This window comes from Clarias gariepinus, chromosome 10, assembly GCF_024256425.1.
Source record: "Clarias gariepinus isolate MV-2021 ecotype Netherlands chromosome 10, CGAR_prim_01v2, whole genome shotgun sequence".
NCBI lineage: Eukaryota > Metazoa > Chordata > Actinopteri > Siluriformes > Clariidae > Clarias > Clarias gariepinus.
Window position 1 is genome coordinate 16,215,085 of NC_071109.1, and position 16,905 is coordinate 16,231,989.

The 16,905-nt window shown below is 36.2% G+C and overlaps 1 protein-coding gene across 7 annotated transcripts in view; it reads right to left on the reverse strand.

Annotated features, from left to right (window-relative positions):
* elf1 (E74-like ETS transcription factor 1) overlaps positions 1 to 16,905 on the reverse strand; it is a 59,619-nt gene that overhangs the window by 25,241 nt on the left and 17,473 nt on the right. For 2 of the 7 annotated variants that reach the window (XM_053505440.1, XM_053505436.1), the window contains exon 2: positions 15,468 to 15,541. The exons of 2 other annotated variants lie outside the window; for them this stretch is intronic. In XM_053505440.1, the coding sequence (XP_053361415.1) occupies positions 15,468 to 15,500 (33 nt within the window). In that variant the 5' untranslated portion in view covers positions 15,501 to 15,541. 3 more of the 7 variants (XM_053505435.1, XM_053505439.1, XM_053505438.1) reach the window with 3 other exon arrangements.

The window sequence follows — 16,905 nt, forward strand, 5'->3', positions numbered from 1 at the left end:
AGTAGCACAGCAATTATATTCATATCTACATGGGAAGGGCATAAACAAACTGTATCATTTAGGATTTAGGCCTCATCACAGCACAGAGACAGCACTTGTTAAAGTAGTAAATGACCTCCTATTGGCCTTTGATCAGGGTTGCGTCACTATACTTGTGTTACTTGACCTCACTGCAGCGTTTGACACTATTGATTATAGTATTCTTCTTTACAGATTAAAAAATGTAGTAGGAATTTAGGGAACAGCCCTCTCGTGGCTCAGATCCTTTTTGACTGATCATTATTAGTTTGTAGATTTAAGTGGTGACCATTCCGCATGTTCTAAAGTGGAGATTGGTGTTCCACAGGGTTCAGTTTTAAGCCCAGTGCTTTTTTTTCTCTTTACATGCTTCCTCTGGGCAACATAATTCGTAAGCATGGTATGGTATCATTGTTATGCTAATGACACACAGTTATACGTGTCAGCAAAACCAGATGAGAAAAACCAGCTTACTAAAGCTGAGCAATATGTGCAGGACATAAGAGATTGGATGTTAACTAACTTCCTTCTGCTTAATCCTAATAAGACAGAAGTTTTAGTCATAGGACCACAAGCAGCTAGAAGTAAGCTTTCTGATCAAACTGTAACCTTAAATGGCCTTTCTGTTCTATCAAGTGCAACAGTAAAAGACCTTGGTGTGATTATAAATCCCAGCCTTTCCTTTGAAGCACATGTAGATAATATTACCAGGATAGCATTCTTTCACCTCAGAAATATTGCCAAGATAAGAAATATATCATCACTAAACGATGCAGAAAAACTAGTTCATGCTTTTATCACCTCTAGGTTGGACTATTGTAACTCCTTACTGTCTGGTTGTTCAACTAGGTATATAAACAAGCTTCAGTTAGTCCAGAATGCAGCAGCAAAAGTCCTCACTAGAACCAGAAGATACGAGCTTATCTTCACACTACATTGGCTCACTGTGAAATTTCGCATCAATTTTAAAATACTACCCTTAACGTATAAAGCATTAAATGCCGCAGTATCTGAGTGAACTGCTTGTGTCTTACAATCTGCCACACCTACTACAATCAAAGGATGCAGGCTGCTTGTCAGTACCACGTATTATAAAAACTACAGCAGGGGGCAGAGCTTTTTTTTAGCTCTAAAGTTATGGAATAGTCTTCCAATTAATGTTCGGGACTCAGCCACAGTCTCAGTGTGTAAGTCTAGGCTAAAAACCTATTTATTTAATCAAGCATTTTTGTAAATAGATTTGCCTTAGGTAAAGGAGCAGATCTGGGGAACTCATCGTAGAGTATTATAGTGCTGTCTTCCCCACTCTCATTGATCACTCAGGTTTGTTGACGGTGAAGTAATTGGTCACTTTACATCTCAGGGAGCCCTCATGTTGGTGTTTCCTTCTGGCTCTCCCTTTTAGTTATGCTGTCATAGTTAGTCATGCCGGAGTCCCTGCTTGCACTCTGCACGAAATATACATTCACATTATACATTGTTTGACTGTGAAAATACCTAACTGCCATCTCTCTTTCCCTCTACCTGTCTCTCTGTTGAGCTATACATGTCGCTCCTGATCCAGACCCCCTCTGCTCCCTGGAGCTGTCTGACTCGTATTGGTGTCCTGCAACTTGTTTGGGACTCTGGTCGCATGGATGCCCCGTGTGGTCTGCCTGGGATGCGTGTGGTGACTGGGGACGGTTCCACTTTTCCACAAAGACAGTCCTGTCCTCGGCTGATGCAGACAACTGTTCCTTGAGGACTTGGGACTTCAGTCGCTCTATAGTTCAGGACTGGAGTTTCCTACAGTCTACCTAAGCCTCCAGGAATGAACTGCACTCACTTTTAACTTAAAATATCCTCTGTAAAACTGAACTTTCAGTCTCAGTATGATGCACATCAATCTCTGCTATCCGTTCACCCAAATGAGGATGGGATTCCTGTTGAGTCTGGTTACTCTTAAGGTTTCTTCCTATTACCATCTCAAGGAGTTTTTCCTTGCCACTGTTGCTGTCGTCCTTAGCTTGCTCATCAAGGACAGTCTTATCATTTTGATTCATACACGTTCACATCTCATAGAAACTTAAATAATTCTTTTGATTGTGTAAAGCTGCTTTGCGACAATGTCAATTGTTAAAAGTGCTATACAAATAAAATCAAATTTAATTAAATTTTAATCCATGAGATTTAATGCAGCCTGTTATTTATGTTTGATGAGAGGAATCATCAGCATGTCTGTTGCAGCATATACAGAACTCCACTGAGCAAACACACCAACAGAGACAATTCGGCTGTTTGGTACTTTGTTTTTTCTCCACCAAAGGTGTTAATATTGTATGCAGCCCTTGTATGCCTCAAAGTTAGCGGTATGACATCCAGAATTAAAAAAGGCAAGTTTGTGTACAAATGAGTCCTCTGTGATAGAAACTAAAGACCCAAAACAACTTCGTTTTCTGAAATCTTTTCCAAGCTTGCTATTGAACATGAAAATAAGGCAATTAAACACTACCAAATTACTAAATCATGTATCTCCCTGCTGGTTAAATTCTTATTTGGAAAAAGCCCATTTAAGGGCATCATGATATGAAGGCAACATCATAAACTCTTTTGATGAGCCAAACAAATACATGATACCATATATGCCATAAATATTAGCTAATGCACAAAAAGACAGAAGTGGAGGATGGGCAAGTTTGTCAAAATGTCATATGTTGCAGTGAAAAACAAGTCTTATATAGAGTAGCATTGGAGTGAAAGAAATAGGGACGTAATTAAGAGAAATAAGTTCTGCAGAGGGCACAGAGGGCTTTACACATTGACTTAGGAACAGGGTTACAGGTATTTTAAAAATTTTCAATCCAATTGCTAAAAAGTATCTGGAGAGACAATGTTTTTACTCCAGAATCAAATAGAATTATTTGAAAAAGGATTAATACCATTTTTCAAAATATTCCAAATGAGAAAACTATTATTATTACTAATATTATTATTATTAGTAGTAGTAGTATTAGTATTATTATTAATAATAATAATAATAATAATAATAATAATAAGTCTTAATAAGTAAGCAAAGCAATGTTATTATTTCTTCCCACATGCATCCTGACACACACACACAATGGCACAATTTGCTTACTTAGAGAGAAGGATGAAACAAGCATCACGGAGAGAATGATACAAAACAAGTAACGCCATAGAAAAAAAATTGCTAATAAAATGTTACTTATACCAGAAAAAAAGCCTATTTCACAAGGTCATCAGCTCCTGTCAGATGAACATAGTTTTTGCCCAGTTCCTGTGAGGATGTGACTCAGGGACCTGCTGCCATTGTGAGCAACTGCAACAACATGATAGTGAAAATGGGCCAAAGGGGCAGTATAGTATAATTTTTTTGACAACAAAGGCCTAAAATCACTACTAATGATTTAACAAGGATTATACATTTTAAGTTACTTATAAATTACTAATTACATGCCAGTTGAACTCTGTCAGATTCAATTACCATGTGACAAAATGAATTATTTTTTTCTTTAAAAATGGCATGAGTTGATCTGCTAAAGTTAATCTGGCACCAAGTGGAGTTGGGAAAACACAACTACCAGAGACAAAAAAAAGAACAAATACACTGATCCAAATACACTTTCATAGACTGATCAGCTATAACATTAAAGCAGTCAGAATGACTAGTCATATCTATTTCTTGATAAAGAAAGCCAGCTCAGTTTTGGGGATTTGATAAAGGAGGTAAGCTCAGTTCTGGAAATTCCCCTGGACACTGTACAGAAGGTGGGAAAAAGGAGGATGGCATTTAAAGATTTAAAAAAATTTTTTATTAATACCAGAGGCTACCATCATTGCTGGAGAAAGACTCTCACCATAACACACACTTGTTATTACTGCTTTATACTTTTGTTACAATATATTGTTGTTACAATACTTAAATTTTACAATATAGTTACAATGTTAACAATATTTTATATAAAGCTAAAATATCTCACAATATGGTAACAATATCTTACATTTTTGTGCAATAGCAGTTGTGCAATAACACCTTTTAAAACTGCAATATTATATTACCTAGTGCAATTTGATTGAAAGTGTAATTATTGTATTGTCTTTTTTCTTTTGTATTTATACACTGTACTGTGTATAAATGTTGGTTTTTACTTTTCTTTTTTGTATTTATACACTGCACTGTCCCCATTTCATGTTTGCATGTTTTATGTTTCTTTGCTGCTGCAACATAGAAATAGAGGGCCATAGAGAAAACATGATGTATGTTTGCCCAAAACATATGTATGTGGGCAGCTTTTCTGCATATGGGGCTACATAGCCACAGAGTGGTCACAAAGCTTATGATGTTGCCTGTCGTCCTTCACCTAGAAATGTGTGCATTAGAAGTAGAACATGCAGCAATGGAAAAAGGTGATCTTTAAATCATGTGGGTGGCTGGTTGTGTGATGGTTGCTAATGGGCGGAAGAGATGACACCAGGATGCACTACGGATAAGAGCCAAGTTAACTGATGCATGTGATGCTCTGGTGATGTTCTACTGAGAATCCTTCTGACACAGCATTCATGTTGGTGTTACTTTGGCAAATACTAACAACATAAGTGTTGGTGCACAACCAAGAACAACCTTTTATGGCAATAGTCCTTTCTAATGGCAGTGGCCTTGTGCAGCAAGATATCACACCTGGCCATACTGCAAAAAATGTTCTGGAATGGTTTATGGGCTGACATAGAGTGAAAAAAAAAAACATAGCTATGTTTGATAGTTAAAGAAAGATTATTTCCACAGGCACACATTGTGATTAGAACTAATAGGAGGACTAGGACTAAACAGTACTGTAATATTCCCTAATTGCATGGACGTATTCCAGGAATTGTGAAGTGGACGTATTTCTCAAATTGTGAAGTGCTTCTGGGGACATGAAGAATCGTTTTATTCACACATAAAATGATCATTATATCGATATATTTAGTTATGAGGATGAGAACAGAAAATAGTGGTGCTAATAAATTTGAAGAGAAATATGACTGCCACACACTGACCTGTGAATCTACCAGTGACAGGAAATGCATCACTAAGCAATGGGTTTCTTGCTACTTCCTGACTGTTAGACCACAGACAGCAGAAGACTTTTGCTCAGTATGAGAATGGAAAGTTCCCCTGCACTCCTCTGTCACTGTCGTACCTGGGGGCTTCATTCATTGTAAATGCAAAATGTTTTCATGTTGTTCATGCTAACAGTGTCTGCTTATAACAAATTAACAGCATGTGTGGTGATAAGCAATATTTAAAACATACATGAAAAAAAATGCTGGCAGACATGCATTAGTGTCTTGTTTGTTCATGCAGCTTTAGCTTTTAAGTAACCACAAAACTTGAAACCATAGTTCTCAAAAGTGTCTAAGTAGTTATTCAAACAGCTTCTCTTATATATAAAACCAAATAACTTCCAGTTTTGTAAGCTGACATTCTTATCACAGACACTAATAAAAGTCACTGAATGTTCATTAAATGTTATTTAAATATTTATTAAATAATTGTGCTGTGCATAAATTGTGCACCTGCCACACATAAAAAGAGGCTAATTTAGGAGATTATTCTTGTAATGTAAACAATAAATTATAGCCATCTTGTATTATTAACCTGATCACTAAATAGGTTCATTAATTAAAAAAGGTTTATAATTTTTGCGTGAATACATGATGTATCTCACAGGCTGTGTACTTGACAAACGAAAAGGAACAGAGCATGGGTTACTACTCACTTCCCCTCTTTCACATCTCACTGAGTGCTTAGATCTTTTGTTCAATAACATTCAGCTACTTCCTCTTAAAAGAATGCCTCATGAACTTTTACAACCTAAATAGATTTAACTTTTTTCAGCAGTTTGGAAATATTTATATAGAAGATGATGTCTTACCAGCAGGGACTCAACTGACAACTCTGAATTCATGAACTTGATAAGCGAGGGCCGTGTTCTAAAGAAATAGGCAACATTAATAGTGATCTATTTCTACTATGTGGCAACAGGCCACATGCCACAGATAGGAAGAACTACCCAAGTTGTGAAAACAAGACAGGAAATGGTTGCAGAAGGCTGTAAAGATGTGTTCTCCAATTTGTTGAAACATAAGACATGTTTGGGACATGTGGGATTACAAAAGCTAAATTAAATACTGCAAGTAATAGAACTGTTCATTATACTGTAACTATGAACTGATATACACAGTATCATTCAAAATTTTGAACTTAAGTAATAACAAAGGTAGTAACAACAACAGCCAGTTGTTACTAACTTAAGACAAGACACAAAGGTCACCTGTTCTGTAATAGTTCTTGCAAGAACAGTATTGTATTTGCAAAACCCATAAACACCATGATAAAACTTGCTCTTATGAAGACCATCCCAGGAAAGAGACACTAAAACTGTAGCAGAGGAGAAATTTATTTAGGGTTACCAGCCTAAAACAAAACAAACAAAAAAATCACCAATATAAAGAACCTTAGATTGAAGCAGCTATGAAAGCTTTACAGAGCATATGTTGCAGACACATCTCAATATTAACTGTTTCAAGGAGATTATTGCATATTTTGAAAAAAAAAAAACATGAAATTAGGAGGTATGTCCAAAGACTGGTAGTGTGTGTGTGTACACACACACACTGTATAGTGTATATATATATTTATTTATATTCACACACACACAGACAGCACTAACTAAGTGTGTCATTGTGTGTGTGTGTGTGTGTGCGCGTGTGTGTGCGTGCGCATGTGTGCGTGTATGAGAGAGAGAGACACACATTTACATTACATACATTTTTCATGTTGATGTGTATACACTTTTAGCCACACTGGTAAATATACTGTAGCTAGCTAATATTTGTTTGTACAAAAGGTTTTTGTTTTTCTTTATTTAAGTGTGATTTATTTAGTATGTGGTCATTAAATTAAACAAAGAAAACAATGAAACAATCTCAAGAAGAATATGTTTTGGCTTTAGTGAAAAGAAATATTCAGTTCATGACAGAACTGAAGAAATAAAAATTAGACCCTTATCCAGACTTTAAACCCTAGTCAAAACCTATGCAAATTATGAGCCTTTTGCACTACTTTAACCCATAGATGTTTATTAGGTACCATTCCTTGCTATAGGTCATCTAATAGATTATACACAATGGTTGTTTTGTACTGTGTTAAATAAAACTGCAGAAATGGATCATTTAATTTCACTAAAGCGCACTTTGATAAGTTGAATGTATATACAGTATTTTTTACATATGCATATACATGTATGTATATACATAACTTCATGTGTCTGCAGACAGCAGCTGTGCTACTGTAAATGAGAGCCACCCCGCCATCTTGACGCACCTATGTGTTTACTCTCATACCAACATGTTACAGCATATGTCTACTGAAGGATGCTAGAGAAGGCACTGTAAATATACCAGCAAAGCATGCCTGCTGCACACCCACATATTCCAACAAAGAACAAAAATCAAAGTATACTATGCCATTGCTGGTACATAAAATAGACTAAAGTTAATCAACACAGCTGCTTTTCTACATTAAATAAAGTATCCTGGACCCTTACCACTAACATACACCACAACACACAACCATTAATGCCTAAGGTAAAAACAGAGGGAAAAAAACTTTCGATTAAATACTTAGACTTTTTGAAGAATAACATCTACAAGGTTAAGTTGCAAAAAAAAAAGTGAAGCTTGTTTCTGAACGCACAATGCATTCCAAACAGGTCTGAACACAAGTGGTATGATATCTCTACGCAGGACATCAGCCCAAGAAGCTGCACTGTCAAGGCAAAACTGGTGATATCATTTTCATGTTTTTATAATTTTAGGTTGCATATTTCACATATTTGTGACCCAGTCTGTGAAAACCCAGGTAAAGTAATTTGTTGTAACTATTATGATAGGTGGGCTGTCATCGTGTTCCCCGTATTTATTTATGTTTTTGCATTTCTTTTGACTTTTGTGTTTTGTAGAATATTTGTTCAATACATCATTTCTTTAAGTTCTTTGAGATAGGGAGAGGCATCCCCATAGATGCACTGGTGGGTAAGAAAGACAACCTTGTATTCATTTCTAAATGAAGCAGGGAGCCAATGAAGAGATTTATGGATGGAGGTAATATGGTAATATTTTTGTGCACTCTTTAGAATCCTAGCAGTACAGTTTTGAATATACTGCAGCTTTTAAAATATATATTGTTCTCACTGCTGTTGCCTTCACTGTTGTTATACGGTTGTATTTCTGTTATAGTTTTATTATATAGGTTCTAGCCCAGCCATAGTTATCATGTCTCTGTGTGAACATTTTCATTTATTTATAATGTCAAAACATCACTTTAATAATGAAAGTCTGCACTTGGACCTGCCTCAACTCCCTTCAAGACATATGAAGGGTTCACGAAGTTATAACTGGATGGTAATGTAACTAACATGAAGGGAAAGCTTAAATTAGATGGTTTAGAATGCCTAAATCATACAGTTGCCTGACATATGTGGCAACACACTGTCTATAAACACAGCCAACCTGAAGTTAAAATCACTTTCAGCAAATAAGTTGGTATCAGTCTACACAAGCATCTGGCCAAATCACCCTAATTGTGTTTACATTAGAATAGATGTCAAACATTTTCTGTCCAAAGTTAGTGGAAGTAACTTTATAAATACCATTTTCAGACTTACATATGTCTAGAAAACACAAGGTTGTCTTTAACAATTTTTTATTTATCTTAAAAAGTTTTTTTTTTTTTTTGAAGGATTGAATTATAACTAGCACAGAAGTTGTTTATTTTGGCATTGGATATGCATACAGAATACAGTCCAGTTAAAAACCTCTTTAACGTCATCTGATTGTAGCGGGTCTCAGTAATAGGCAAATACACCCTCAGAAGAAAAACAACATTTAACTTTTATTCACGGTGTCATTATTTATTTAACAAAAATGAAGTCAGAAAGAAAAATGTGGCCAATACTTAGTACCCCCAATGAGTCATTAGCTTGTAGACCGACCTTTAGCAGCAATAATTAAAGAATAATTTCCTGTATGACTTTATCAGTCTCTCACATGATTGTAGAGGAATTTTGGCTTAGTCTTCTTTACGAAATTGTTTCAGTTTATGCACGCCTCTCTTAAGATCTCACCATAGCATTTCAGTTGTGGTGAGGTCGGGACTTTGACTAGGCCATTCCTAAACCTGGATTCTTTTATTTTTCAGCCATTTTAATGTGCACTTTGCACTTACTAGTGTGCTTCTGATCATTGTCTTGGTGCATGACCCAATTTGAATCAAGCTTTAGCTGCAATTTTGGGTACCACAGTCGTTCTTCCATGTTCTTCCTATACAGAAGGTCTAGTCCTATCTTTGTCTGGTAACCCTTCCAAACAAACCATACTTGTTCAGTCTTCATCTAATCGTCATAGACTTTAACACTTATTATGCTCAGTGAGGCCTGTAGGGTCTGAGTTTTTCTTTGAGCGTAGCGCAGAACCTGGGAAGACTGGCAACTGTCTTGAATGCTATCCAGTTGTGAACAATCTTTCTCCCCTCCCTTTTTCTCCTCCTAAAACCATGAACTCCAAATTGCTTTTAAATGTTCTATTATATATATATATATATATATATATATATATATATATATATATATACTGTTGAAGCAAGGTAAGGGGGTACACTTAGTACTGCCTGTCATCGGCTAGTGTCACTATGACTAATGAGAGTGCAGGTATGACACCCCTCCCCCCCAAGAGCATTGCTAATCTGCTCCCTAAACGCCTAGCTAAAACACTTTTCTGAAAGACAGAATCACATATATCTAAAAATCATTGGCTGGTCACTAGCTGATCAATCAGTGCATCTAAAAAATTAAAAACAGTGATGATTATTTACTTTTTGAGAAACTAAAGTGTAGTGATCATAAAGTAAAATTTATTTTTTTTCTTGTAGGGCTCCCATCAAGACTTTTCTTTTTTTCTATATTACAGACACACAACTCTGATGTAACTATGCAAATCAACAAAAGTATTTATGATATAAACACATATATTGGCATTGTATACCATAACACTAATGCACATGACTGGCCTGTATAGTGTTTCTCAATAAAGGTTAAAAAAAAAAAAACTTTTGTGTTTTGATGACTCTTATTTTGGTTTGGGGACTCTTATTTTACCATGGTTTACTACACGTTCTAAATTCCTTTTTCCTGTTGTGTTTTTCTTGTGTTCCAATCTGTTCCAGTTTTATTGATTACCACAGTCCACAGCCCCAGTGGTCTTTTTTTTATTTTAAGGATATGTTTACTCAAAATAAATAAGCATGAGTAATTCTTTTATATAAGTACTATGCCTGTAAAATAATATAGTAAACAAACAACAACTACATTTTCATTATTAAACTAATTAAACTACAACCTACTATACTACCACCATAAATCACATGGCACAACATGAAAAATAAGCTCATGAGAAGTTTAATTTAGGAATGACCTGTGTTTGTAATAAAGCTGCACAAAATCACTGAAAAACATTGCAATAATACACTGCGACACTCTAAACAGCACCATTATTCTTGTCCGACTGCTGTGAAATAGTATTTGCTCCATTCTTGATTTTTTTTTTTTTTTTAAATATTTGTCACATTTAAATCAAACAAATATAATTAATATAAAACAAATAATTAAAAATGCACTTTTTAAATGATGATTTCATTCATTAAGGGAAAGGCCCTATGTGAAAAACTAATTGCCCCTAAACTTTATAACTGATTGTGCTACCCTTGGCATCAACAACTGCAATCAAGCGTCTTTCACATCACTGTAAAGAAATTTTGTTCTACTGCTTTTTGCAGAATTGATTTAATTCAGCCATAATAAAGGTATTTTGAGTATGAATGGCCAGTTTAAGGTTCTCAATCGGGTTTAAGCCCAGAATTTAACTCGGCCACTCCAAAACCTTTTTTAAGCCTTTCAGAGGTGGACTTGCTTGAGTGTGCTTGACCTTAGGGATTTTCTAGCAGTGTACAGAATTCATGGTCTCTTTAATTATGTAAAGTTGTACAGGTCCTGAAGCCCCAGACCAAAACACTACCACCACCATGCCTTTCTGTGCATGTTCTTTGCATGCATAAAATAAGATGTATCAGAAGGGGCAAGCACTTTACTTTACACAAAAAAAATTTGCAACCTGTTGGTAGGCATAAAGGCTTTCTACTATGAAAATCCTGCTGTGGCTAAATTTTTAATGGCTTTTCTTAGCCTTATATTGCCAGGAAACCAGTTGCCAGGCCACAATTATGCAATTTCCATGACATATCCATACCAAACATTAATCCCCCCTGTGCACAAAATGGGTGATTTTACAAAAATTAAATTGTATTGAATGAATTAGTTCTACCCTATCTAGCTGAAGCATTGTGCTAACTTTAATCACCTGATTTAGTTAATGGATGGAATAAATATATGGTAGGATTCTAAAGTGGCACATTTCATGATGTTTAGGAAAAAGTTAACATTAACCAGCAGGACAAGATTTGATTAGTTAATTTTGTTGTTAAAACTACAACTCATCTTTAAAATTACAGTATTTTAAGTCTCGAAATGAGATCAGAATCAGAAAATAGGGAATGAGAGTTCTCAAGAAAAGAAAAAAGAAAAAATATACATAAAATATATGATATCTATCTATCTATCTATCTATCTATATATATATATCAAACATGATAGTCATCCTATACAGTTGCCATTTTCCTCTTGCTTCTTCTCTCGTGAAACACCAGTCACGATTCTCTTCAAAGGTAAAGTGCATGAAAAAAATTTACTTTATACAAATATTCTGTGTGCATATATTCGTGCACACACACACACACACACACACACATGGGCTTTGTCTGCTGAGCATCATGTGATCACAACTGAGCCAAAGGTTCTCTCTCGCGCTGCTGTATTATAGGTAATCACCCCCCAAAACTTTTTATTTGAATTTAACCAACTATACAAAAATGACTATTAAAAAAAATAGAGAGAATTCCATAAAAAAAAGAATACCACATTTTGTTTCTGTGACCAATAATAACAATAATCATCATCACGTTTTTAGATCTGTACTTTTTTGTCATTGCCATATTCTGGGAGCAGTACACTTTTCATGTTTTAAAAGTAATAATATATTTATATATTTTTACTGTAGTGCAAGAAGGTTATAATTTATTATCCACTATTCATGTGAACAAAATAAAACCCTTATCTATTTGTTTTAAACCAATAGAGACTGCTGATCATGAGGTTCTAGTTTAAGCTCCAACACCATGGGCTGTCACTTTTGAGCCTACTTCTTAGACACAACTGTGCATCAAGCTAGCAACCCACCCCTGTAAAACACTGCCACTCCATACAAGGAGGGGAGCATTCTTCGCTGAATGTACATATGGCTCCACAGTAGCTCTAGTACTGCTCATTTTCTTAATGAGTAACACTGAGTAGAGTTGATTACATCTCAAGGATGACTCCTGTTACTAATTGTCCTATTAACTATTTTCTGACATATTGTGTAACGTGTCCGTTATGTCTTATCAAGCTTGGTGGTGATCAGTAAATCTGCAGTTGAAAAATTAAATAAATAAATAAACACAAACACTAAATTGTATTTCTCTTTAATAAAGCATAATCAATGGCAGAAGAGCCTTAAAACACCTTAACAGACGTATACTGACTCCTGGAAAACCTACAACCCATGCCAAGCTTATTCCTGGCCACACCCATTCCACCATTTATATGCTGCATTACTATGACGTGTTATCAAAAGCTTTGATCAGTTATTTCAACAATATGCTTTCTCTGCCCTGATAGACCTGCTAGGGCAACAATCAGGACATTTATTAGCCTGTTGCAGTAACAAAAGTACTAGACCATCCTGTAAAATGCAGAAGAAAAGCCAAAGAAAATGTGGCAAAGATTAGGGTTTGTTGTTAATAAAGAAGTAAATTGCAACAAGGCACTTAAATATACGATGTGGCTTTTAACTTGATCTTTTCATTTTCATGCAACAAAAAAAAGTTATTACAGGACACAGGACCAGGAAAATGTATACCCACCCAAGATGCAAACTGAACTATTTCACTATGATATTCATCTTTACCCAATACCAGCTGCAGCAAAAATTGTATAATAAAATACTTTGTATGAAAGACAGTGGTTGTCCTCCTCTGGGTACTTGACTGTAGAGGTATGCCAGTCAGAGCTTGTTAGAAGTGTTTAGTGTTGAGACTTCAGAAAGTTGCAACATTGAGAATGTGCGTTGCTCAATGAAACTGAGGGGGAACATTATGGAAATGTGATGCAAATCACCTCCAGGCAAAAGTAGCACACACACGAAAGGGACTCAACAAAATGTCACAGCCAGACTACCTGACTACTCTCACCTCGGGACAATAAAATGTATATTACAGGAGATCTTTTAAAATATTATCTATTTTTTTTTATATTTAAAAAAAAAAAAGTAATTGTCCATGCTGGGTTTAATTGGTAAATTATACAAGTCCGTCAAACTAACCAGCATCCTAAATACACATCAAAACTCCTAGAAAGTCTGACAGATAGGAGATTCCTTTCACAGAACTGTCAGTCCAAGAGGTTCTTCTTTTTAACACCCACAAATTTTCTGACCTCAAATGCTTAACAGCGCCTAATGATCCCATCACAGGCAGGGACTTGTTGACAGTACATTTTGTGAGGAACCAACCTGACACTACTGCCCACCCCGCCCATTATGACAGAAACTCAGCCTCAAAGAGAAATGCTAAACAAAGCCATTTTCAACTGCAGGGCCTGTGTTTTGCTCCTGCCTCATTCTAGGTATTGCTGCTCATTTGCAACACAAATCAGACAGAGAAAGGAGGGGGGAACATGGTTTAAAAGGACTTCATGAGGACTTCCAAAGATACTGGAGGTTTAATGAGATACAAAAGTAAACAAAATTGAATCTACCACTGTTGTTGTTAGTCTTTCGGATGCTCCTGGCAAAGGATCGCCACAGCGGAATACCCAGTCCGCACTACAACTTGGCACAGGTTTTATGCCGGATGCCCTTCCTGACGCAACCCTCCCATTTTATCCGGGGTTGAGACCGGCACTGCATCCAGTGGCTGGGGTTTGGGAACTGGCTGGGAATCGAATCCGGGCCTTCCACTTGGCAGGCGAAACACCTACCACTGAGCCACTAGTGCCCTTAAAGTTGAATCTACCACTGCTTATAAATATTTACCCTGTGTGTCCTAGATAGTGTAAGGGTAGTATAATTCAATCTTTAATCACCAAAGACTTACAAATTTTGCATAAAAGATGAACAAACTGTCAATTTTTTAACACATACTAAACCAAAGGTTTGGTGCTCTGTAAATAATAAATAACAGCTAGGCAATGACAAGTTCTGGTAACCTACATTTATAGCATCTGGCAGATGCCCTTAACTGGGGCAACTTGCTTTTTTTTATCATATTATACATCTGAGCAGTTGAGCATTAAGGGTCTTGCTCAAGGGCCCAACAGGGGCAACATGCACGTTGTGGGGTTTGAACCTGGAACTTTCCAAACCATAGTCCAACATCTTAAACATTAAATCAGTCTCAACTGAACTGATTCCCACTAAGACGTTACACAAGAGGAAGCAAAACTGAATTAACCTATTTGTGCTATTATGGACCTACATAAAGCAGGCAAAATAAAGGCTTTGTATAATCACATGGCTTTGTATAATATCAAGAAAATATTAGTTCTCAGCATAACAGCATGAACAACATTTAAGCAAGGTTCCGGTAAACAGATGTAGCCCTGATAAGCTACAGTGAAGAATCTTGTGGGACCATGAGACACACACACTCACTACATTCACATATCCTACACACACACACACACACACAATAATCAACTTTAACAACAGGGAGAATCACCATACCTGAGCAAAGGTCACATACGGTAGATATGCTTTCAATTGATTTGAAATACTGTCAGTATAGTTTGCACACATTTGTAGATTCTAGGAACTAAGACAAAAGGAAATTGTGTTCACACAACCAAGCATTCTAACTGTCACATGGGATTGGTCAACAGACTTGCAGAACATGATTCTCTGCCTTGCTTGAGTGACCCATATAAGGTAATGACTTTTTACATGTGCAAAAAACAAACCTTCAAAATTGTTAAATGAAAATGAGTGGAATCACCAATTATGTTTGTTTATCACAATGTTGCCATAAAGTAGACTAAAAACTTATACTTTACTAAACAAAAAAGTATTTACTTACCACAGTGACTCATCTTTCATATAATCAATCCCATGAGTGTTAGAAACCAATGAATTCCATAGCAATGTAAGATATAGTTAGTAAAACTACAAAATTATGTTTAACAAAGTTAATTTTAGTCACTAACCTCAGCAAAACAGGTCTTTTTGTCACACTTCATGTCTGCGGTGTAGGATCTGTCAGATCTGTATTACAACAAAACTGAAAGAGGAAAAAGAAGGTTGGCAGGAGAAAAAAAAACAAGGGTGGGGTGTGTCTAGAGCAACCAGAAAGTCATGCTGAAGATACCGAATACCGAGTGTCTTTCTGCCTATCCTAATCAAATCAACCAGACTTTTATAAAAGTTAAAATAAAACTAGAAAAGAGTGAGAAATGGCTCCTAAGCAATTTATCTTAATTCTCAGAGCAGTTTGTTGAAGCAAATATGTCTCTAGTTCTCACTCTGTGCTATTGTGCAAACAACCACTGGGACTTGAGCTTGAGCTGCAAAACATTTCACCTATCCAGTCAGCAGACAGGGCGGGTCATAAAAGCAAATCCCTTCAGGTGAGCTCTGTGGAAGTTTCTATTGGCTGGGGAAACCAGTGGGGGGAGGGGAGACTAGGGCGAATATCTCACTGCAGCAATCTTTGAACAATCCAACAAAAAAAGAACACCATTCAGCAAGTGTCTAAAACAAGACAAAGATTCAAAATTATTTCACATATATTTAGAAAGCTATAGTAAAATGTCTTAATGGCACCATGTCCACTGAATGTCTTTGTGTTCTGTGTCCTTTTAAACTCATTGAGCTATGAAAATGAGACAGGTAGCACAAAGGTTAAAGCAGGGGTGTGGCCTTATAGGCTTATAGAAGAGGCCACAAAGGAGGCTTTCTCTGTGACATGAGAACCATAGAAAGAATCCAGAGGTTATAAATCTAGAGAGATAGTGCCACCTGACCTCCTTGTGGAAAAGCACACTCCTGGTCTCCTGGCCACACTGTTATAAGCTCTCTCTCTCTCTCTCTCTCTTTCTTCTCTGAGACCTCTCAATGCTACTTGTTTAGAGTACAGATCTATTATACTATCTGGTTCATGTGTCAGGCTTCATGCCGGTAAGTGTTTAAACACTATTCATAAGCACGTTTTCCTCATAATTACTACACCTGAATAAGCCTTATAAGGTTCCATAAACATGTGTATCTGTGTATCATGTGTATTTTTGAGTACAAAATAATTTCCAAAACATAAGGTGTAGCATGGACTTCGAAATTTCCAAAAGTATAAGACCAAAACATAACAAGGAGGCTGGCGAAAGACTAATGGCAAAGTAGCAGCATAAATATCTGGCAATTACTGGCCACTACCTGCGTGCGATTACAATTCCTCATATTCTGGAATTTCATTTGGGATCATTAAAGCATCTATCTGTCTATTCTCCTCGTGACTGTTATGTGGAGTAGGGTGGCAAGATAAAAGCAATTTCTCATGAAATTTATCCCAAAATACATTAAATAAATTTAGACCATGTGGCATGGGTCAAAATAAATTTTGGGTTTCATACACGGATATGTACAGGGCAG